At 36.8% G+C, this 25,121-nt stretch overlaps 1 protein-coding gene across 1 annotated transcript in view; it reads left to right on the top strand.

Moving 5' to 3' along the window:
* Positions 1–7,038: 7,038 nt before the first annotated feature.
* LOC100367352 (cilia- and flagella-associated protein 221-like) overlaps positions 7,039–25,121 on the top strand; it is a 62,013-nt gene continuing 43,930 nt past the window's right edge. Inside the window, exons 1-6 of the mRNA XM_002733056.3 lie at positions 7,039–7,522; positions 7,999–8,099; positions 12,989–13,171; positions 17,938–18,038; positions 19,030–19,290; positions 19,885–20,144. Of these exons, the coding sequence (XP_002733102.2) occupies positions 7,390–7,522; positions 7,999–8,099; positions 12,989–13,171; positions 17,938–18,038; positions 19,030–19,290; positions 19,885–20,144 (1,039 nt within the window). The 5' untranslated portion in view covers positions 7,039–7,389. The remainder of the gene's footprint in view (positions 7,523–7,998; positions 8,100–12,988; positions 13,172–17,937; positions 18,039–19,029; positions 19,291–19,884; positions 20,145–25,121) is intronic.

Below are 25,121 nucleotides of genomic sequence, written 5' to 3'. Positions count from 1 at the left end.
ATGTATACAAGACATCAAGTCTGAAGTCAGAGACCAGGTCGAAAAGAGAGCAAGGTATTAGGCGAAGAGTGACAGAAACAACCAAGACCCCAACAAACTGGAGAAATTTTCTGCGGGATGTTAGCAACAAGACAGAGCTGTTTAATTATCTTGCAGAGAAAATGTGTGAGACTGACACAGAAAGCACTGTTATCGTGACAAAAGGAGTTGATGCCATCAGCAACAGAAGGGAGTCCTTGGATGGTGTGGCCCCATGTTCTCATGAAGAAGCTGATACTAGAATGTGCATGCCAGGAACGCAACCCTTTAAGGCAGCACGTCTCTTATCATAAAAGCCAATGACACTGATGTGATCGTAATAGCAGTGTCATTACTGCCATCCTTGTAGGAGCTTGGTCTTGAAAGCATGTGGATTGCTTTTGGTCAAGGCCCAATGCTAGGTGGATTCCAGTCCATGATGTTGTTTCTGCAATAGGGCCCAAGAAATCCAGTGGGATGGTATACTTTCATGCTTTCACTGGGTGTGATGTTGTCTCTGCTTTCCGTGGTAGAGGAAAGAAATCAGCATGGCTGACATGGGATGTCTGCAGGGAAGTGTCTGACACCTTCATGAAACTTAGTCACTGCCCGGGTGAAGTGTCTGATTGTGACCTTCAGAAGCTAGAGAACTTTGTTGTTCTTATGTATGACAGATCCAGTGCTGCTGCCGGTGTGAACGAGGCAAGGTTGGATCTCTTTGCCCGCAAACAGAGGTCATATGACTCAATTCCGCCAACCAGGGCTGCCCTCATGGAACATGCAAAGCGTGCTGCCTACCAGGGTAGAACCATATGGGGTCGAGCAACAATTCAAAACCCTCAAATCAACAGCCCTGATGCCTGGGGATGGACATGGACAGGAGATATGGCAAGTCTGTTGGTCAACTCCTCCACCAGTCGCAAAAGTCTGTCAGGAACTGACCAAATGCTCTTGCAAGAAAGGCTGCAACCCGAGATGCAAATGCTTTCGCTCAGGACTCTGCTGCACTGCTCTCTGTAGTTGCATGTGTGAGCAGTGAGGAATAGGACAAAATTCTTCATTATTTAAAGTTTGTATAATGCCATTACATGTAAAGACGCTAGTTTTAAGGTGTTTTACTATTTGAATTGTTGTATTTTGTTATTATTATTGTTACTGGTATTATTGTTACTGTTGTAAAACTAGGGAAAAGGGAATTGAGCATGCTATAAACCATAGCCATTGACACAATGTTCACTTAATTGAAATGTTATTGGCACACTTTAACATAATTTTACATAAATAATATGTAATATGGTCAGTAATTGTTTTTTCTTTTTGGTGTCATTATTTCAGTCGACTGATCTTTTAAAAGTTTACTATGTTATAAAGTAACAAACCTTAAAAATAAAAAAATAAATTGAATATGTGTATTCTGTTATTAATTTGTCATTTTCTGGTACAACTGGTACTCTGAAGATTGTAAAGCTAGAACAATTGAATTCAGCATACCAAAAACCATATATATTGACACCAAGATCACTCCAATTGACCAAGTACATCCCTGTAAGTGCGAAAAACCCTTATCTGGAGTCCCATCTTGAAAAATGGCCGCCATCTTGGAATTTTGAGTGGCCAATCGGGTGGATTTTTTAAGTATCCCCTTACAAGTCACTATGCCAAATTTGGTGCTTTTATCACCATTTGCACGATTTTTCTCTTATCTGCCCCACTATGTATACATTGAAAACATGGCTTTGTCAGCTGATCTTGATTGACAGGAGATCGTCAAAAGAACACACATGATTTGTTAATCTAATGCACCATTTTATTCGGGTAGCGATTGTTCTTCCAATTTGAATCAATGATTTCTAGCCACGAAGTGAACTGTACCGCGTAAACAAAATAAAATTGAATAAATTGTTGTAAATTGTTGCCATGGTTTTGAAAAACATATTAGAAATTTTCTGAGTGGTTGAAATAAAGCATTTGTATCTATCTTATCTATAGCAAAACAATGTTAACTCCATATTGAATTTTGCAAAAGATTGTGAGATAGAAAATGAACCACAGGGAGTTGGACAAATTTATGTATTTTAATAAATTATATATTATATAGTAAAATAATTGAGTGTGTCTACATCGCGCGTTAAAATTTACATATAACATTAGCGCGTAACAAAGTTGTGATAAAGGAAAGAGTGGTATAAAAAAGAGGGGGGTAAAAGACCAGGAGGGGGTGGTAAAATAAAAGTAATATAACATTTTATTATTTAATAATTTATTAAAATACATAAATTTTTTCAACTCCCTCTGAATGAACTATAGATGCCGCACTTAGCAGAGCAGCCGCTTCGCTGCGATCTATTGAAAGTAAGCCTCAAAGACCCGTTGGATTTGCAGCTCCGATCAGCACCACTCCAGTCACATTTTTGACGTGGAAAATAGTCTTTCTACTGGCCCTCGCCTCAGGTAGGAGTCGGCCAGAGCTGGGGACCTCAAAGAAACAAGTGGATGTCACTAAACAATATATTATTGATAATGATAGACCATAGATGATGTCACAATTTGCGACGCAAATTCCTGCCGACCTGCGATTTGGCAGTTCAAATATCCTTGTTTTTCGACAATGATAATGTTCACTTCGTTTTTACCTGCTTAACACGAAAAGCTAATGTCCGTTAAATGCACGTAACGTGTACGTAAAAGTACGTTTAACGTGCGAAACCTGCCCGATTTTGTGCACTATTCCGCTGACAACGTCGGCTTTGAATAAAAGCGCCGACCACGCGCGTTGGAAATAAATACCGTCATCGCCTTATTGTTTCGAACACCAAAACAGCAACATTGCCAGCTAAGTTGCTGACTGCTTTGGTGTACGCGTCTAAAGATTGTCTTACTTGACCTCCTAGGATCAACTCATTTTTAAGAGGGGCGCTTCTCGACTCAATGTGGACTCTAGTTAGCACACCGCTATTTCTCTCAGTGTGCTTGTTTTGTTTATTATTAAGTAGCTTATGCAATGTTCATTAATATTGATTAATAAAAATAAATTGAACCAATAACTTGATTGTGCCCCCACAATTTATCCATATGACTGACAATGGTTGTGTCGCCAGGAAGCTAACTGAAAATCGAAAGATTGGACTTGCGTGTGTGCTCTGAATCGTATATCGATTGCCACATCTTTCTTACCCAAGCCAAATGTACCAAATTCAGCACAAGCCTGTGCGCCAAGCCTGTATATTTTGTTGCATCAACATATTGAACAAGACACGGCAGTCAATCAACACAAACAGAGCTCGCAGGTATTAAATTCTGGGCTATATGGAGGCTGAAACAAGAGTGACCTGTCTGGCATCGAGCATCTCACGGAGAACGGGTTCGGTGAAATTACCGCGATGAAAACCACAATTGTCCATCACAACAGTGTCGCCTTCTCCAACTTACGGCTGACCATCTACTGCTAAACAGCTCCAATCCATTTGAAGGACCGCAGAGAATATTGAAATGGGTCACACCAACTTGATGCGGGCTATGCAATAATTCACGGTAAAATTTATGTTGGTTGTGTAGTATCGTTGCACTTCCACTGCCGGCTGACATACTGGAACATGTCCACAGACACGATTGCTCGCCGTATCAAAAAAAAAAAAAAGAACACGGAAAAGGGTCAAGTTGAGAAATCATGTCGATATAATTCATGATTCTGTCCATGTTATGTTCCGTCAGCTGTTCTTTCGGAATAGACGTAATTTTTTATATGAGTAGTCTAAATCTCGCTTGAATGTGTGGTATATGTTTTTTGTGGATGGCAGTGTGTTGGGTGTACAAATACCCTCATCCAACAGCTTTCCTTTCCTTTCACTTCGCTAGCTGACTTAGATGCTTTGTTGGCCTTCAAAAACTCAATAAATTCCACTACTTCGGTGATTCCATTGTACGTGAGCGACTGGTCGACTTAGAGGCGCGAGTTGATCCCGTTTCCCTGAGTTTTTCCGAGTCGACTATGCCGTGTCTATAGTACTGATCGATCTCCCAGTCTCATTGGCTAAATATCGCAGCGAAAATCCATTCAGCCACTGACGTACTATATATGACCGGGTTGTATGATGAAAGAACCTAGATTTTTGCATTGTGAAATTATTAAAATAGTCGTGAAAAGAAAATTACGAAATTGTTTTCCCCCGATTGGACAACGCGATGTAATAATAAACTTGTGCGCAAAACTTCAACAGAAAGAACGTTCCATTATAATTTGGGGGTTGCCGCTTTTAGTGCGGCACTGTACATACAGAGTGTCTCATTCACTGTAATATTTGGCAACGTACACGGAATATTTAAATACATTGAAATTGGGGGTATAATCCTTGAATCGATTGCCAGAACACTTGACTTGTGTGTGTTCCTCGCAATGAGTGCGACGTCTCCTTTTGGTGTTAGTTTGATCCAAGGGGAGTCAAGTAAGATAACCGTCTTTAGACGCGTACACCAAAGCAGTCAGCAACTTAGCTGGCAATGTTGCTGTTTTGGTGTTCGGAACAATATGGCGATGACAGTAAAACATGTTGTGAGACAGTTTCGCCAGCCTCTATCACTCACGCACACACGAGTGCTATTTCCGTACATTGAATATTGAACCGGAAAGAACAAGTTTAAAGCGGGAGGGTCGTCACCTGCGCACGCGCGGGAATTGAGTCCCAAGCGACGATAACAACACACACTAACAACGCAAAGGCTCATGGGCAGACGCTTGTTTGTTAACAATGACACGCTATGACCATCTGACGCATGCACAGGTGACGAATCCCCCGCTTTAAATCATATTTGTATTATTACAAGTCTCAGAAATGTATCACTGGCAGCGTTTGTTTTGTCACACAACTGAAAGTCTAATATTACTTTGTTTTGACTGTAAACGAAATACCCCTTTTAGCGGAATTGAAATACAAAAGTAAATAATGCAAGATCCAAACTGCAACTTGAATGCAGTCCAGATGGAAATGAATTACATCCTTGATTGCGCCCATATAGTCGAGAAGGGGCTATTTTTGTTGTTTTACAAATAAATTCATAGATTTTCCCCACTTGATAGTTTCTTATGTCATATAACAACAAGGACATCTATAAATTTATTTACCTTTGAATGTCAAAAATAATAGCATAGAAATTATTTATACTTTTCACGAAAGGTGATTTTGCACGCAAATAAATTCCAAGCGAACATTTAATTATATGTCATGAATAATAATTAGTTTCACATAAAGTGTAATGAATGAAAGAGTAGATAATAAAGTAGACGCAAAACAAACTACAGAATATCCATAGTTTATAGCATTTCTGTAATGCCCTCCACACCTCGTGATGTCTGCTAGCCTAGTGCAGACCGATAGCACAGAAACATGTACTAGTGTTTGGGAGAAGATTATGGAGCGTGGATGAATACATGTCTTGCATCATTTTGAGATAGGATAAGACCCGTATCGTGACATATTTTTACTGGCCATGTATTGAGCAACTAACCACACTAATGGAATGACCATTTATTCAGACAAAACAGAAGGGGGGGTCAGCGTATTTTCCAACTGAAAGCCACAAGGGTGATATTGAGGCACGTGCCGAGATCTCTGATGTGAACGACACTATTGTTTTTACTTTACGCCCTTTTTATTGAACACAAAATAAATAAACTGAATACATTTAAATATAATAAAATAAAAATAAACATGAAATCTCAGTACATGCAAATCCCTTGTGTTTAAAAATGTGTAAATATAATTAAAATAAGTATCCATTATTGCAAAACAGGTCTTATCAAAGCTGAAATCCATCTTCACTGCCACATAAACCACTGGCAACAAAACATCACCAGGAGCAACATCCTCATTGCCACCATTGCCTTGGGTGCATAACCTTGTTCAGTGAAGAGACTGTTCTAATTTATAACATGGACTTTATTGAGGCAAGTGAGTAAAACTGTATAGTAGAATATAAATTTCAAAATATTATATGTCAATTTGTGTATTTCAATTCACAGAAATGAAATCTGCCGAAAAAGCATAGTGGATTGCTTGTAGTAGTAGTAGTAGTAGTGTTTATTTATCAAAATGCTTTTTCGAGGCGACAGTTTTTCTCTACTCAGGCTGTTTATAGTAAAACATTTTATCTGATAAAGATATATCCACAAATTAGACAGACTAAAGTTCTTCATGTAAAAGATCAATAAAAACACATGAAAATATATATATAGAGGGGGGTTTACACATTTTTCACTTTTTCTAAAGGGGGTGCCCTCTTTTACAAAATGAGTAAGGGGGGTCCATTGATTTTGATTGAGTATTGCCCGACCCTCCCTCAGGAATAATAAATGGTCATTCCCTAATTGGCCAAACATTTGAAATCATGGGAGTGATAACCGGTGCATTTTTTTACGTTGTGTTATCTGTATATTTGCATTATTCTTGAATGTACCCTGTGGCACTTTGAATGCATTTTTCTCTGTGAATCTAGCTTGCAAATTTAACTTCCGGCCAACCCCCTGATTCCATGTGATCGTTGGGCCCATGTGCCCCGAACCTGCGAGTGCGTCTCGCGCGTCGTCATATATTTTCCCAAATATTATGTTTTGGCCAGGAGGAGTGTGACAATGGCTGTCACGGCATAGTTAATTTCCTCGACAAAGTTAACATTCCAGGCACGAAGCCCGAATTTATTTTTCAGAACATGTCGGTCTGTTAAATTTCTCTCCTCCAATAATTCACAAACATGTACGGTATATATTTTCTCCAATGACGCAATATCGTCATAGAAACATTCAGGAAGACCCAGACACTTCACTCCCTAGAGATTGTCTACCAATGCTCCACTTAGAAAAAAGTTCGCAAAATTTGAGTCAATTAGCCACCTTGTTGACGCATATTCGAAACTACAATTTAAAAAAACTTCTATGCGATTAAACAGAATCCCGTTATAATGATTACTTTAATGTAAAACTCTGGCAACATTTAACGTTGTCGCGCGTAACAATACTGCGATGTTGTTTGGCTCACGGTGCAGTAGTTCAAGATGGCGGCGTACTGACATTTTGTTTTGATATCAAAATAGTACAGTTTCACAAGCCAATTCCTCTTCGGACCGTTTTATATTTACAATAATTCCAGTGCATTATTAACATCGGCGAGTATTTTTGTTGCTGTGTCCACTATTTTGATCATAAGTCCTGTCGAGTGATGAGTATCAACAATTTTTTTAGCATGATCTGCAGCTAGTTGATCTTCGCATCGGAGGACACGGTCGAACCAGCAACCACTGCAGTCTGCAGAGTCGACACGTACAAAACCATCTCACCTGTGAATTGTGTGATTAAATCCCCTGTGAATCTATCGGTGATCTATGTCCATGATGGCGGTCGCCCGACCAGTTAACCAAGGCAAAAACGGGATTAGAACAAATGGCATCGTTGTGCCAGAAACCTTGGTGGCCCCGAAGAAAAAACAATCTGTCCCGAATCACCTCCTCGAAACAAGTAAGCTTCAATAGCGTGTGTAAATGTTGATAATTAATCGCTGTGATGTATTTAATTGAGTAAATTTTCTTTTAAATCGCTTACGTTTTTAATTCATGTCATCTGTGTCAAAGTACAATAAAACAAAGATATCAACACAGTTGACGTGTTGTTATTAATTGTAGCATTGACGTCCATGGTTGTAGTAACTAGCAATTAAAAGTATCAGTGCAAGCAATTCTAAAATTAATTACATGTATGTTTCATTTACTTGACCTCATAAATGGGTCAACTAACAATTGACTATGAACCATGGAATCGATGTTAACTTATTATGTAACTATTCATCTGCAGTAACAGCATGAAACCATAGACTGATGAGGAAGCATACTAATTCATTATTTTGACATGTCCAAAAATATAATTTACTGAATATTTCAAAAACTTGTTGTGTGTACATCTTTTTTAATGTGTTAATTAATATTTTTCACTCATAGAAATCTTCCACAAAGTGAATCAGAACAGTCTTGTACAAGCCAGACCTGGAGTTGTTCATTTTGGTGGATATGATTTGGCTAATCTGCATAAACAGACATTGGTAAGTAGATTTTTTTTTATGATATGATTTGTAGTGCTCACACTAAGTCAAGTAGAGGATAAGATTTAAGCTAATCTCATATTGTGATCATGCACAGAAGCACAGTCCTTCTATCCCCAGTCTGGAAATGCTTGGCAGTGTAGTGTCCCAGGGCTGGTTGTGGGTAAATAAACTGTTCACAGCATGGACAAGTAGCCACAAAGCTGAGCGATCACAAACCAAAGCATTGCAATTACAAACTGCAAACAGAACAGAACAGAATATGTTACCGTGATCATGGGATGAACCACGTACCAATTTCCTTTGATCTATCTGTTTTGCCGATGATTATTTTGAAGTAATAAATAAACATTGATGTTTATTTTTAATAACGCTTAAGATCGTAACCGCGTAGCAGGGTGATCCCTAAATCTGTCTACATAGTGCGTTTGACAGTTCTCAAAGTCGTTCAGCACATTTTGGTCATCATATGGTCATGTGACATTTTCCCCTAAACAAAGGTCACTGCTGCTGAAAGTGAAAACGGAGTAACAAAAAAGAAGCAAGTTGACGGCTTGTTTTAAACCTGCTATCTTGTACTATCACTAATGTTGACCACGGTAAAAAACAGGAATAATAAAAATTCGGATCTGATATTAAACTTGTTTGTCGCAAATCAAGGTAAAGTTGAAATATTATATGATACACATGTAACAAATTAAAGCAAAAATTTCAAAAACCACCAAGAAAGTACTGTAACTTCCCGATCGTCAACAAACTTTTGTCGATTTGATTTATTTCCCGTGTTTGAAAGGTCACCTGTCACGTGGGGCGAACTGCGATGTACACACCCCTTTTAATGACGGCAAGACTCATCCAATTACTTTGATCTTGTTTTATCATGTTTTATCAAAATGTTCATTGGTAAGACAAAGGATTGAAGAGGATTTTAACACATTATAACACCAAAAGTAAACTTTCTTGAGTGCCTTTTTAATCCACTTACATGTAACACAGTGGTTCACCCTTTGTCAGTATTTCCATGCCATGATTTATCAAAATACGAACATCCTAGAGAAAAACTAACCACAGTCATCACCAAAAAGTATCTATTCAAATGAAAAAAAAATATCATGGTTGAATGCTGTTTTCTTACTATAAAAGGGGCCAACACGCTGACAACGCGCCAAGGAAGTTCAGTAAATCAAAAACAAAATGGTGCCCCTAAATTCTCATCGGGGCAAAATATTCCTGGCAGTGCTAAAGATTGATACTGCAGGTCACCAGCAAAATTGTAAACTACATTCCAAATATATGCTTGAAAACAAAAATAATAACACGAACATTTAAAATGCAATGAATCGGTGATAAGCCATCTTTATTTTAAACGGAAAAGTTGAATGCCTAAATAAGATATTTTTACATTGATCTTTCTAAAACACATGACAAATAGAGCCAATCAAGGTTGATCAAAATATTTAGTTTTCTGCGATTGTAAAAACTAGAATATGCAGAGAACAATGAATCAATCATCCAATAGAATGCTGTGTGTGCTATCAAGAGACTATGCTTCGCGGAAAGGCATACCCTGGGCGGTCCAAACACTGGGGGTACTTCACACCTTAGACAATAGTCATTTCCAGACCAGGGATGAAGGGACTGTGACAGAAGAAGGCTATACAACGCCCAAACTTGTTGAAAATATACAAAAATCTTTACCGGTAGTCATTTTAACTATGATTACTCAATATAGTAAAAAAAGATACACATGTTAGTTTTATGGTTATACATTTAAAACATTATCACAGCAAGTTCAAGTGCAGATTGCAGAAAAAGTAGCACAGAGTCTCATTGCTATTTTTTTTTTCAAGAACAATCTGTATTGTTGTTCGCGTTGATCGTCATGTCGGAAATGGCATGCCGAAATGAATAGTTATGAATATAATAGTAAATTGTCCAAATGAACATTGAATACAATGGCATATTTAGTGCTTAGCTTGAGCTAATCGTTCATTCACATTTTGTTAGCCTGTACTAAGGGTCTGGAAAACATGCTAAGGGTATTAAAAAACAGGCCAAAATTTATCTTTACATTTCTTAGCTCATGCTAAGTGTTCACACAAGTTTGCTCAGCACGAGCTAAGGTATTTAGCCCGTGCTAAGTAGCTGTGCGTGAACGCTTCTATTATCAATAGCAAAATACCAGTGGTATCTCTCTGATTACTTTTTTAATGCATTGTCATGTTGATTGCAGTCTTTTCTCTATATTTGTATTTTTTCACACACTAAGTATTACGATGCAAATTGCTCTAAAAGATGCTTGTACATGTACTTTTGTTGGAGGCAAAGTTTTAAGGGATTTTATAGGTCATGGAAAATTATTTTGTGTGTTTAGTTCGAAAGCTCAGTGTAAATGTCTCTGGTATTGACAGGCAGAGTTGCAGTGAAAATGTCCCTGTTACAGGTAGTGTCATGGTGAAAATGTCCCTGTTACAGGTAGTGTCATGGTGAAAATGCCTCTGCGATTGTCAACAGCCAGTGTCATTGTTAATATATAAATGATCCTGTAATTGTTAACAGGCAGTCACAGTGAAAATTTTCCTACGGTTCTTAAAAGTTTTATTGGCAAAATATTGTATGAATAGCCCGACTGAGCAGATCAATCTGGTAGTTTTCAGATTTTAGGTTACCATCAAGTCACTGAATTACATTCTATGGGCTATATTATGTATAAAATAAATATTCAATGTGAAGTCTGAGATGTACATCAGACTCTCTGAGTTGTTTCCTGCATAGCCATTTTGAATTTTTTTAGCACTGCGTCAAATAAACTTTGAAAATCTAATATTACATTTCCTAGGTTAGTAGTGTTTAGTGCATATCCGAAGCTGAATTGGAACAGCAACGCATGACAATATTTGTAGTCGAGACAATAATTCAGTTGATAAATGGCACAATGATAGTTGATAGTATACTATAATTTGGAAACTTGTATACAGTTCATGCTATATATACTCTAAATACCTTAAATAGTAATTTGGTTCTAAAATAGGCATCACACACTGTTTGAAAGTGTACAGTCAAACAAACAAAAAGTTTGGGTTTCCACATGTTATATGCATAGGTTTTAATTTTGTTGGTAACGAAAAGTATAGTCTAAAAGAAGTTTCAAATAAAAATATACATTAATGCATTGCTTAGTAGCAAATGATCACAGTAGCGTAATCTGGTCATTCTGTGTTTTCATAGGCAAATATCTTACTTGTTTTCAAGGTGTTGCAAACCATGATTATTACTCAGTCGTAACATTAATAAAATCAATACACTCTACCGGTATGTGATTCTGTATCTGCCATTTGTTTTTCCAGACATTGTCCCAACCACCATAGCTCATTTATGTTAATATGGGTTCAGCAACCTCAAATGAATGTCTATCACAACATGGAAGGGATTTACCAAAGTTGCAGTACCATCTATTGGCATAGTTTTTATTTGGAATATTTAGTGGGAATTTTTTTAAATAAGAAAATTAGTAATTTTTGAAAGATAAACTGAGCATTGAAGAAATATGTAACACTTTTTACGGCAATAACAGCTCATTGTCGAAACCAAGTTTATCCATGCTAGTAATCATTGCACTCTGAATAGGCATATGTTCAAATTTCATGCAAAAATATATTTTACACACGTTGTATACGTTGCTATGGGTCCCATATCCTACACAACTCGGCCCTCGGCATGTATTATTAATTGAGGAACACATTGGCTAGTATAATTTATGCCAAATTTTGCCTAGATGTACTATTACTATATACTATTAATTTTTAGGAGTTTTTCTGATGCTGTTCTCATGCTAAGAAAAAATCGTGCATTGCCAGTTTTTATTCATCCAACCATTTTTATTTGCTCCGCTGTCATCAAAGATGACCAAGCGGAGCTCATGGGTTGACCACACCTGTCGTCGTATGTCATACATAAACTTCAAAATGCCAGGTTTCAAATCATAAGTTTTGTACTTGCAATCACAGTATTAATTTTAGTAACCTTAGTAAGTTGTGGTATCATCACTAGTTGCAATAAATTTAGTTGGATAACCACTGATTTCTGGCATTAATTCTTGTTCAGGAAAAATATTTTCCGTCAACTGGCTTATTATAAAAGCCAAAGTTATCAATATTATGCATATACATGTATGCCTGTATAATTTCTTGTACTGAAAAAACCAAGATCAATCAACATATACCATCACATGTATTATCAAAATGCAAGTAGGTATGTACATTTTTCTGGTTAACAAACTATGATTAAAAAAGCAAAAAAAACACACACAACTACCGGTATGTTTATCTTGTTAGACTTGTGTTCACACTAGTGACTTCTGATAATTTAAAGTTAATACCGTGCTGATGTGCATCATAGCGAGGCAAGCATGTTGGAAGTTTTGAGCTAAGTTTTGAGTATGTGTATGTTCTTGAGCACTTAACTAAGCCATATGCATCAACTAACTACTTTGGATGTATTTATCAGTATGATAACCTTTCTTTTCCATCAATGTTTAGTCTGTAGCCATACTATAAACACTTCATGTCGAGTTTAGATTATGCTAATTAGGAAATTGATTTATCATGGCAATACAGTATGTTTAATTAATGCAAGGCTAGAGTTCACTAACACAGAGTTGGCATGGACATAAAATAATGTGTTATTTAAGCCTGTTTTGAGCTGTACTGTAGCGAAACTATCACTACTCTGCCATCTGTGTTAATTGTTGTATTCCTTGAAGTTGGTATCATGTGAAGATATAAATAAATTATCCTTATCTACATGTATATATTCTGGCAATGTTTCTGATGTAAGTTTGGGAATGTTTGGATATGCGTGATTAAAATCTGTATGTTTTGTTTTCACAGCGAATTGCCAACATCTCTGGTGAATGTCTACAGATGCATATAATACCGCCTACGTCGGCTTACTTCCGAGTGAAGTACAAGAAGCAAGAACGTCTCGTGCCGGGGTTAACAATGGATATTATAGTAGAGTTTGTACCAGATGAATGGAGGTATTACTATGATTGTATCCGAATTCATTGCAAGGTAATTAATTCATTTCAGTTAAAGACCTATTTGCCTGGTAGATGAGTTAGTATATTAAAAGCCCATGTCATTCCCCCAATTATATTTGAAGAGGAAAAACGAGAAAATAAAGCATTTTTCAAAAAATTATGAAACCGTATTTTTTTTTTTTTTTTATCATTGATCCAAATTTACTGTGAGCGATGCATTTGGTGAGTAAACACGTTCTCCATACATTTACATATGTTTAGTGACAGACTGGAGACAATTGATTTAATTTGCATACTAATTTGTTAACCATCCAGCTTTATTATATCCATTACGCGATCAAAATCCAAGCACTTAACATTTACGCTGTATTTATTAGATTATAAGCTTTTCAGCCAGTGTAAAAACTGGTGATTCACAATTTTCGAAAGGTAAACTAAATGTGGAGGAAGTATTTAAACACCTTTCACGATCACCAACAGGTCACGTCGAAAAATAGTTTAATCGTTCTCACCCTATTGATGATAGTATCAATGGACACGATTATTCAGAACAATGTTCAAAATTTAATGGCCAGGTTTCATGACTTGACGGACACATTTTTGGCATTTTGAAAGCTATCACTCAAAGATATATGGATTATTTCAGTATTGCAACATCGGGGGTTCATCCTGAGTGAATAACAGAATAGAAAAAGTGTGAACCATGTTGCGTAAGTTCGCCATGCAGTCTAAAATTAATGCAAGTTTTCTAATAAAAGGCATGAATCAAACTACCATATCAATCATGATTGTTATGTAATGAAACACACTTTTTACACATATATTTTAATGAATTTCGTCGACGTCCAGTAAAAACACCCTGGGTCTATAATTGGGGATACCGTCAACATACAAACAAATGTACTGCTGACATGCTTTGACAGATTCAAATTTTATATATTCATTCTTGATACAGATATACAGATATAATATCTGATTCAAAATGGCCAAGTGGCGGCATTGCATTGCATCTGCATTGTGGAACCGATTCTTGGTCGTTTACGGATGGATTTTGTTCAAACTTGTTACATACATTATGGGTCCCTGATGAACGTCATTTTATTTTTCAAATCTGATTCAAAATGGCTGACTGGTGTCCATTTTGTTTTGATGAATGTGGCTGTATGAGCCGTATCTTTGACATGATTTGACTTAAAATTTTATATATTCATTCTACATCATGTTATAGATATGCAGATGTATTCAAAATGGGTGACTATTTTGTTTTAATTACTGTCATTGCCATATTGTTTCGAACACCAAAACAGCAACATTGCCAGCTAAGTTTCTGACTGCTTTGGTGTACGCGTCTAAAGATCGTTATCTTATCTGACCCCCTTGGATCAAACTAACACCAAAAGGAGATGTCACACTCCTTGCGAGGGACACACACAAGTCAAGTGTTCTGGAAATCGATTCAAGGATTACACCCCCAATTTCAATGTATTTAAATATTCCGTGTACAATGCCATATATTACAGTGAATGAGATATCAAAATATAAGACACTGTATGTACAGTGTCGCACTAAAAGCGTCAACCCCCAAATTATAATGGAACGTTCTTTCTGTTGAAGTTTTGCGCACAAGTTTATTATTACATTGCGTTGTCCAATCGGGGAAATTTTTTTTCACGACTATTTTAATAATTTCACAATGCAAAAATCTAGGTTCTTTCATCATACAACCCGGTCATATATAGTACGTCAGTGGCTGAATGGATTTTCGCTGCGATATTTAGCCAATGAGACTGGGAGATCGATCAGTACTTAATAGACACGGCATTGTCGACTCGGAAAAACTCAGGGAAACGGGATCAACTCGCGCCTCTAAATCGACCGGTCGCTCACGTACAAAGGGAATCACCGAAGTAGTGGAATTTATTGAGTTTTTGAAAGCCAACAAAGCATCTAAGTCAGCTAGCGAAGTGAAAGGAAAGGAAAGCTGTTGGATGAGAGTATTTGTACATACATGTACATTCAAGCGAGATTTAGATAACAAAAATTAAGTCTATTCCGAAAGAACAGCTGACGGAACATAACATGGGCAGAATCATGAATTACATCGACATGATTTCTCAACTTGACTCTTTTCCGTGTTCATTTTTTTTATACGGCGAGCAATCGTGTCTGTGGACATGTTCCAGTCGGTCAGCCGGCAGTGAAAGTGCAACGATACTACACAACCAACATAAATTTTACCGTGAATTATTGCATAGCCCGCATCAAGTTGGTGTGACCCATTTCAATATTCTCCGCAGCCCTTCAAATGGAATGGGGCTGTATAGTAGTAGATGGTCGGCCGTAAGTTGGAGAAGGCGACACTGTTGTGATGGGCAATTGTGGTTTTCATCGCGGTAATTTCACCGAACCCGTTCTCCGTGAGATGCTCGATGCCAGACAGGTCACTTTTGTTTCAGCCTCCACAAAGCCCCGAATTTAATACCTGCAAGCTTTGTTTGTGTTGATTGACTGCCGTGTCTTGTTCAATATGTTGATGCAACAAAATATACAGGCTTGGCGCACAGGCCTGTGCTGAATTTGGTACATTTGGCTTGGGTAAGAAGGATGTGGCAATCGATATACGATTCAGAGCACACACGCAAGTCCAATCTTTCGATTTTCAGTTAGCTTCCTGGCGACACAACCATTGTCAGTCATATGGATAAATTGTGGGGGCACATTCAAGTTATTGGTTCAATTTATTTTTATTAATCATTATTAATGAACATTGCATAAGCTACTTAATAATAAACAAAACAAGCACACTGAGAGGAATAGTGGTGTGTTAACTTGAGTCCACATTGAGTCGAGAAGCGCCCCTCTTAAAAATGAGTTGATTTGAGGAAGTCAAGTAAAATAACGATTTTTAGACGCGTACACCAAAGCAGTCAGCAACTTAGCTGGCAACTTAGCTGTTTTGGTGTTCGGAACAATAAGGCGATGACGGTAATGCTGTTCCACAGCAATATTTCTCAATATGGATAAGTATTCCTTTGACGATCAGATACAAGATGACTGAATGTCAACCATTTCAGTGTTAACCAATCACCATAAATCAAGCATCAGCTTCTGGATCCATATCTCTGACATGATTATGTTTGTACTATATTACTATAAACAAAATTATATATCTTAAGTTTGATAACTAACAGGGACAGTGTCATGCATGGCTTGTATTTTTCAGATCGGATTCTAAATGGCTGACTTGTGGCCATTTTGTTTTAATGAATGCTTTTCTAGAGCCATATCTCTGGCATGCTTTGACTGATTATGTTCAAATTTTATATATTCATTATATAAATGTACATCAATTTTATCATGTTATACATGTAGATCCAGAAATTGATTTGCAATTGTACATGCTACATATACAGTGTACATGATATATTGTCAACAGCTGACTGGTGATTTTGTGTCTCACACACTTCAAAGTAATTTACAGGCAGTGACAATCAATTATAAAACCTGACAAGACTCTGTAATAAAACTATTTAGGCATGCCTGTATAAAAAATTCATACATGTATTTGTGATGAGAGACATTTGTATTATATCTATGAATAAGCCATGCATTGCTCAGTTTACATTTAACAAATTCAAGATAATATATAGTTTTGTTTATAGTAATACATGTATACATGTAGTTGGAACATAAACATGTCAGAGATATGGATCCAGAAGCTGATGCTTGATTATGATGATGATCGTCAAACGACTACTTGTCTATATTGAGAGATTTTGTTCGGGAAGAACATTCATTAATACAAAATGGCCGCCAGTCAGTCATTTTGAATCTGATCTGAAAAACAAAATGACGTGCCTCAAGAACAAATAATGTCTAATGTATGTACCAAGTCGTAACAAAATCCATGCATAACTGAGATCAGGTTCCAGAATGTCGGAAATGCTTGATTTTTGATGATTTTTTAGCAGAAAAATGGCCACCATTCCGTCATTTTGAATCAAATGGTCAAACCATAGACCTATTTAAAGTCTATGGTCAAACCAATACATATACATGTATAAATGTAATAACTATAGGCTGCAATCGTGATGCTGTTATATTTTACCAGATGCTGTTACGTTTTTGCAAAGCTTACATTATCTGTCTAAATTTTCTAAATCACTATGCCCCACAAGTTGTAATAATATTTAACAGAAATCAATACAATTATTCAAATCACATAAGGGATCACAGTTCAAGTTCTCAAACAATCCCATGTATAGCAATATGTTGAACAGTATTTGGAAGCAACTTTATCTAGTGTCCCAGAAATACATGTACTGACAGAATAAAACACTCCAAACCATTAAAACAAAACTTTAAGCATTGCAAGTGATGGTGTAGCAATGCTGACACGACATTGTAGCGAAGCCGAGTGTTTGTTGATACAAACCTGAAGCAAAGCTGCAGCTAAATAAGCCGAATCCAATGCAACAGCCATACTGTCAAAACTTAAAAAAAAGTTGGTGAAATACTGCATAAGCATAAGTTTAAATGACATTTTTTATTCGGTTTTACATATAAAAGTTTGTATGTGCTTTCGCAGTGAAACACACACAGTTATGGTTTTATATACAAGAGTTTCTGTTTGCTTTTTAAGAACACACTGTTTTGGTTTTACATACAAGAGTTTGTGTGTTTTTCCAGACGTTTCTGCACTTTTGCTTGAGGCATTCAAATACACATTCTGTATGATCACTGTGTTATTTCCCATGTTCTACTTTTTTAACAAGATTTGGTTTCATTTGTTGGCAGGATGATGAGAACCTATTAATTCCAATCCATGCCTACCCTGTAATGAACACGGCTGATTTTCCAGAGATTGTTCATTTTCCTCCAGTACCCCTATCTCACAGGTGAGTACTAAATTTTGAGTTGCCGTTACTTCTGTCTTGGTTTGTTCAATAAATAAAATATGTTAAACTTCAAAACAAATCACAGACAGATATAGTTAGTTTTATCATTAAAAAGAAACATCAAGGTGAATTGAAAGTCAGATAGTTGGATTGCTAAAGGAAAATGGCTGGTCATGTGGTCCAACTAATACCGTCCACTTTCGCCTTGGCGTCCAAGGTATTCAACTCAAAATATGTTTTTTAAGAAATATAGTTTTTTAAGTATCATTTATTGAAATTATTCATTTGATGTGAATGAACAGTTGATTTTTGTATTGTATAATTTGATTAATAATGCAGAGCTTTTTTGGGCACTAATGTATGAAGTCTACATTACATTTGACTTACATAGTTATAAGTTCTGGCCCAATTAGGTTTGACTGTATTATACATGTAATTCATCAGGTATGATTTATCGCAACAGTCAGCTGAATGAACATGTATGTGTATCACTGCCCAGTCAGTGGAATACATAAAATGGGCCATGACTGGGTATTTTTCATATGTTCACTGTACTTGTAGGGGAAATATAATCTGATAATTTGATCATATCTTGTACATGCTTGATATAACCATGGTATGCAATTGCATATATGAAATATGTATGCATATAATGACACAACTGTTATGATTTAGAATGAAGAGATTCAGATGTATGACTGTATTAAAATTTGGAGTATGTCAATATGAACAATATTTTGTCCCTTAATATGCATTACCGTAGTCAGCATGCTACTGTTCTCAAAGTGTCAATGAAGTTAATTAAGTGCAACTTTAATTAGGAGTGCAAATTTTATGGTTAGTTGTAGTCTGTTTGATTTAAAAATGATACGTTGATAAAATATTTAAATGTTCATCCAGAGTTGTGTCTTAGCTGGTTACTAAGGTTTATGTTTTATGCTTCATTTTACTGATAATTAGCATTGTTTGTCATTTATATTTTTTTCCCCAGTTTATCAAAAATCATCCCACTCCGTTGCAATGCACCTATAGATTTTGAGTACCAGTTGACTTACCTGGAGTCTCATCCTGCGTTTAGTGTGTCACCACTATCTGGAATAGTGCCAGCTAACGGAGAAGTCAGCATTGCTGTAACATTCACCCCAACAGACTTCATCACCGCACACATGAAACTGCAGCTAAATATATCACAGTTTAACTCTAAACCCCTAGTGTGTACATTCACTGGTGTCTCAGAGCCAGGCTTAGCTAGGTGAGTTGCTCATTTTGACATTTCCTCTTTAGCAACACAACATTGAGTGCTTCGCAACTTAACTTTTCTGTTCTTGTTATATTCCATGCTACATGTATGTTGATTAATATTGTTGCTTATAATTAAATTTGTAGTGTTATTGTAATTATTATATATGTATATTGAATTTGTAGTTTGCTTGTCAAATATAACTGAATGCTGTCATTTACTAGGGATTATTTCAATTTTCAAAAATCTATCACTGTCTAGTTCAATACAGCTTAGTTTATGTAAAAAAAATTACAATGCTACCGGTAAGTAAAATACTTAATCCAACCAAATTAACATTTTAACTTTTTCACCTCTGTTGGAGATATGTACATAAACCCAAGAATGAGTGAAATATACATGTAGGTCAGCCAGAAATTAATTAATTACCCAATTTTTAGTTTTTGCTTGTTCAGAGTTAACCCTAGATAGACCTAAATGTCAAGTCATCATCAGATTATCCTTAAACCCCTATGTCTATGATGTGTATCAATTCAAATATACACATGTACAAATAAACCATCTGTATGCTGCAATGAGATGTCTAACTAATTTTACATTTCGCAGGGCTGAAGTCGAGGAAAGAATGAGAGAGGACACATTTGATGAAGACAGTCCTTTGCTTGATCCACATTCGATATCGCCGGTGAATATGGCAAGGAGGAAGAGAAAGAGTAAAAGTAAGAGCCGGACGGTGCAGCAGCCTCCATTGCAAGAAATTGATTATGCTGGGTTTCGATTTCCAACAAATTTGAATAGTACGCATGCAGTCAGTTATGTATTGAACCAAGAACAAGGAAAGATGAGAGCTAAGGACTTAAGAGATGGTGAGTATGAGTGGTACATATGTTCACACTCCTACTTTTTACCTTGCCCGTACCATCAAAGATGGAAGGGACAGGTACAGTACAGTTCTCGCGGAAGCTTTGGCTTCACTTCAGCTTCACCTTCGCTTCAGCATCGCATCATTATGGCATTGTTATGGCTTCAGCATCGCTTCAATGTCGCGACATTAAAAAGTTAGGCGATTATCGCTTCGCTTCATTGTGGCCTCATTATGGCGACAATGTGGCATCAGCATCGCTTCATCAAACAAAGAAGTACTGTACTCATTTCCCCCAAACCTCTTGACCGCTTCCGCTTTTGACCGGTCAATTTCCGTTTTATTTTCGACCGTGCAACAATTCGGACCACTAAAAATTTTCTGGTTTTCATAGATCACGGTTACTAGTTTAGTAACCGTGCATAGATGTTGAACAACCGTCGAAAGTTCAAATACTTTTTGTTTTAACTATCTATAATTATATGCACGCAATCTGACCCTTTGACCTAGATTTGGCTGGGATTGAATATTTTATTTTAGACAATATTCCGACGTGACTCACTGCTACAAAATGTATTCAACAGAAGTACAACATGGTTGTCTGGGTTTCTTTTCCTGATTGTGTTGAGTTTACGATTTGTATAATTATTGTTGTTCCCCCCCCAAGCAGAAGACAAGCCGAAGGACCATGAAGCTAAATAGAATTCCCACGCATGGACGTGGACTGAGTGAAAGAAAATATTTCTAAGGCTAAAATAAAAATGACCTACTATTACACATCTTTGTGTATTTGTCAATTTTGTATATATTTGGTATGATCGAATGATCGTAAATACCTAGAAAAATCTCGTCTTTCGTTAATAATTTCATTTGTTTGAAATGTCTCCGACCGTAATTTGTTTCCCCAAACGGTCCCGACGTCCGTCATTCAACACAATCAGCATTTATTTATCGCAATTCATGGGGATCATGTCCCGTAATTTGCGGGCTGTAAAACCAAATAATTAAACAAGTACTATTTATTGTATTTTTGTTTTACAAAACAAAACTACAACAGAGCGTAGAGTTGTCGCGGTTAAATAGTCGCCTTGAAATCGATGGAACTTCAACTACTAGTATCCATTTCTCACCTTGAAATAAAAAAATCGAAGAGCATCGGGGGATATATTATTAACCAGTCTTACGAATCGCTAGCTTTATTTTATTCGAATTTATACAATTCACGAGTTTTCGACATTTGTTGGCAACTTCCGCGCTAAAATGGTTGAAAATGTGGGTGTGGTTTTCTCGCAAAGTCCTGTTGATAATACGGACTAATATGGTTCTGTGACCCAGGTCATGCTCCGATCAGGTGACTCTCAGCCAATCAATGATGTTGTAACAAAACATATTTAACGCAAATTGAAGGGTCGTCGTACCATCCAATCTCCATCGTCGATTCACAAAGTTTTTTTGTGTGCTGTGACAGGCTTTGCAATTATTCACTGGAAAACATTGGTATATTTTGACAAACGGATGGGATTTTACCTCAGTTCAAAAAAAAGAAAAAAACAAAACAAACAGGACTGAGATACAAATCAGTTTTGCAAGTTGGGAAATAAGGTAAACCAGACTGGGGTCGATGATTTTCAGTATCGAAGGACTTCCGTGTGAATCATGATTTTCAAATTGTTCATCGGCTGGTGACCAAATATTTACGGCCACACTAAATGGACACGTTTTTTTTTCTGAAGCCCAATAAATTATTCCTGCATGTCAAGCGCTATTCGATTTTTTACAGGGCATGGCTCGTTTTCATTCGAAAATATGTTTGTGAGAATACTTTTAAAGTACGTATAGATCGAGCTCAGATCACTGATCGTGACTTAATTTTGAGAATTGGTTGTCAAATTTTACCAGACCGACGCCACCACAACCATATGTTGGAAATGTACGCACCTGTTTTGGAACTTTGTATCAAGATGACTGGCGACGACGCCGACGCACCCGGCGGCGTACGTGTGTGTTGCATGTTTTAGTAGTCCGGGCATGGGGTCGGACTCGGCTAAAACTAAACGAAACACAGGAAAATACCACCGAAATGAGGAATCTGAATCTGCTCTTCTAGCAGCAAATAAAATGAGCGAAAAAAGGTAAATTTTATAACAAGAACAGTTTCACTTCGTATACAGCAAATTGTGTTGTATCAGAACGACGATTGCATCGTGTGATTTGAATTTATCACGATTTTCCTTCCAGTCAATATGAAACTCGTCACCTTGCCGATTGTAATGTACTTCGCAAAGTTTTTGGTGCCCAATACTCGCAACACTAAAATAATTAAACAAGATATCTTTTTAAAATGTCATTTTACTCTTGATCATATTATTTTATTCGCCTTGAATTTCAAATCGATTACATATCGAACTTCTGTACATGTTTTTGTCTACTGCCCTTCTGCGTGCAAATAATGAGGTCATACTCATGTCACAATACTTTGAAGCTGATGCCATGTTGATGCCATGAGACTGCGAAGCTGAGGCCACGATGATGCCACAAAATAGCGAGGCGAACACAGCTTCAATTTTCAATGACGCGAAGCTGATGCCACAATGATGCGATGCTGAGGCGACAATGAAGCCATGCGTAGGCGACAATGATGCCACAAAAGCCAAAGCTTCCGCGAGAACTGTACTGTATATTAAGGGAAAAATTTTGTCCGGCGTTGTCATTGTTGTTGTCGTCGTCGTCGTCGTCGTCATCGTTAATAATTGTTATTGTGTGCATAATAACTTTTACTAATTCTATTCCAAACTTTATCAAACTTGGTCACCTTATTCATCAGTATAAAGGCTTCCCTGAGTTTGACCAACAGATGTCCTGTATGAAAATATCATGCAAAAATTGAGAAACTCTGATAAAATATTTTGACTGTTTCTACTTGACTGATCACTGGTGATACACATCAAAGGTCACTGATCTCAGTGGAAATATGCATTGTTGTATGTGTTCAATGAAGCAAATGATTTATCTTGTAATAATATCCTTGGTAATGTATCTCAGAATCCCATACTGGGTTTCAAAACCAACTCATGGAGAGATTGCACAGTCTGATACACATTTGCAAACCTACCAATAAAATCTTTACAGAAAACAAGATGTCAGAAAATCAATATAAGCACTCCTATGAACTGGGTGCCTAACTTTGATCAAGATCTGAAGCTAATAGAAAATCTGTTTAGTTTGAAGTTATCAAATCAAAAACAATACATAAAAAATACATTAAAAGCAAAACATTTCATCCACTTTTTAAAAAGAAAATTATTCTAAAATATATGTATTCTGTATTTGACAAACAGTTCATTCAACAAATGAAATCTCACAGGAATATGTTTCAGCTATTAGAACAGAATGATAGAGTTTTTATAATACTAGTTTAAAAAACACACTTCAAAGATTGCAGTGTTTGAAGATGTTGATTCTCAGGAGGTAACAGTACTGTTGACTTCTCCCTCCACTGAACACCAACTAACTATTTAAGTTGATTTGCATACAAAGCAGAGCTTGCAACATGATAGCTATTCATAAAGGGTGTTTTTTTTACTTTTCATATAATACAGTAGTCACACAATGAGGCAGTTCATATTTGTCTCAGTAAATCATTAATTTTTGACAGACACCTGTACAAAATACTTGGACTAAAGCCAGCTAAAATTTTCTGTTATCTTGCATGTTTTATGAATCTATTCACATCTAAATGCAGCACTTTTTTTTTTTGCAATGAGACATTTGTTTTTATACTAAAATATCTGAACTACTTTGAATAAAGCTGGAAATTATGTCCCTTAAAATAATTAAACAAATAAGGCACCAATGTTTTTGTAAGATATTTACATCTTTTAAGGACATTCGGTAGACTGATTCCCCACTGTTGGTTCAACCCCAAAACTTGTTTGTATTCAAAATTAATTATGACAATGCATATTAATATTGAATCAAACTATGATACAGGGAATTATATTATATAACAAAGGGCAAGGTCACCAGAGTTCAACTATGTTTTATCTGAAAGTCACAATCTGACTTTTTCCTCATCTTTGTTTACATCGTGTTTATTAGAATAATTATTGACTAGTCCCCTCCACTCAGATTGACTGTGTGTGGCCAATAAGGGTTAGCTGACATGTGTGGTCTAGTTGAATGACTGTGTGTGACCAAAGAAGGGTTAGCTGACATGTGTGGTCTAGTTGAATGACTGTGTGTGACCAAGAAGGGTTAGCTGACATGTGTAGTCTAGTTGAATGACTGTGTGTGACCAATAAGGGTTAGCTGACATGTGTGGTCTAGTTGAATGACTGTGTGTGACCAAGAAGGGTTAGCTGACATGTGTGGTCTAGTTGAATGACTGTGTGACGAAAGAAGGGTTAGCTGACATGTGTGATCTAGTTGAATGACTGTGTGTGACCAAAGAAGGGTTAGCTGACATGTGTGGTCTAGTTGAATGACTGTGTGTGACTAAAGAAGGGTAAGCTGACATGTGTGTGACTAAAGAAGGGTAAGCTGACATGTGTGGTCTAGTTGAATGACTGTGTGTGACAAATAAGGTTTAGCTCACATGTGTGGTCTAGTTGAATGACTGTGTGTGATCAATAAGGGGTTAGCTGACATGTGTGGTCTAGTTGAATGACTATGTGTGACTAAAGAAGGGTTAGCTGACATGTGTGGTCTAGTTGAATGACTGTGTGTGACCAATAAGGGTTAGCTGACATGTGTGGTCTAGTTGAATGACTGTGTGACCAATAAGGGGTTAGCTGACATGTGTGGTCTAGTTGAATGACTCTGTGTGACCAATAAGGGTTAGCTGACATGTGTGGTCTAGTTGAATGACTGTGTGTGACCAAAGAAGGGTTAGCTGACATGTGTGGTCTAGTTGAATGACTGTGTGTGACCAAAGAAGGGTTAGCTGACATGTGTGGTCTAGTTGAATGACTGTGTGTGACCA

The sequence above is a fragment of the Saccoglossus kowalevskii genome, chromosome 7, assembly GCF_978046115.1.
Source record: "Saccoglossus kowalevskii chromosome 7, keSacKowa6.1, whole genome shotgun sequence".
NCBI lineage: Eukaryota > Metazoa > Hemichordata > Enteropneusta > Harrimaniidae > Saccoglossus > Saccoglossus kowalevskii.
The sequence above is the reverse complement of the archived record's forward strand: the minus strand, read 5'-3'. Positions and strand labels throughout refer to the sequence as shown.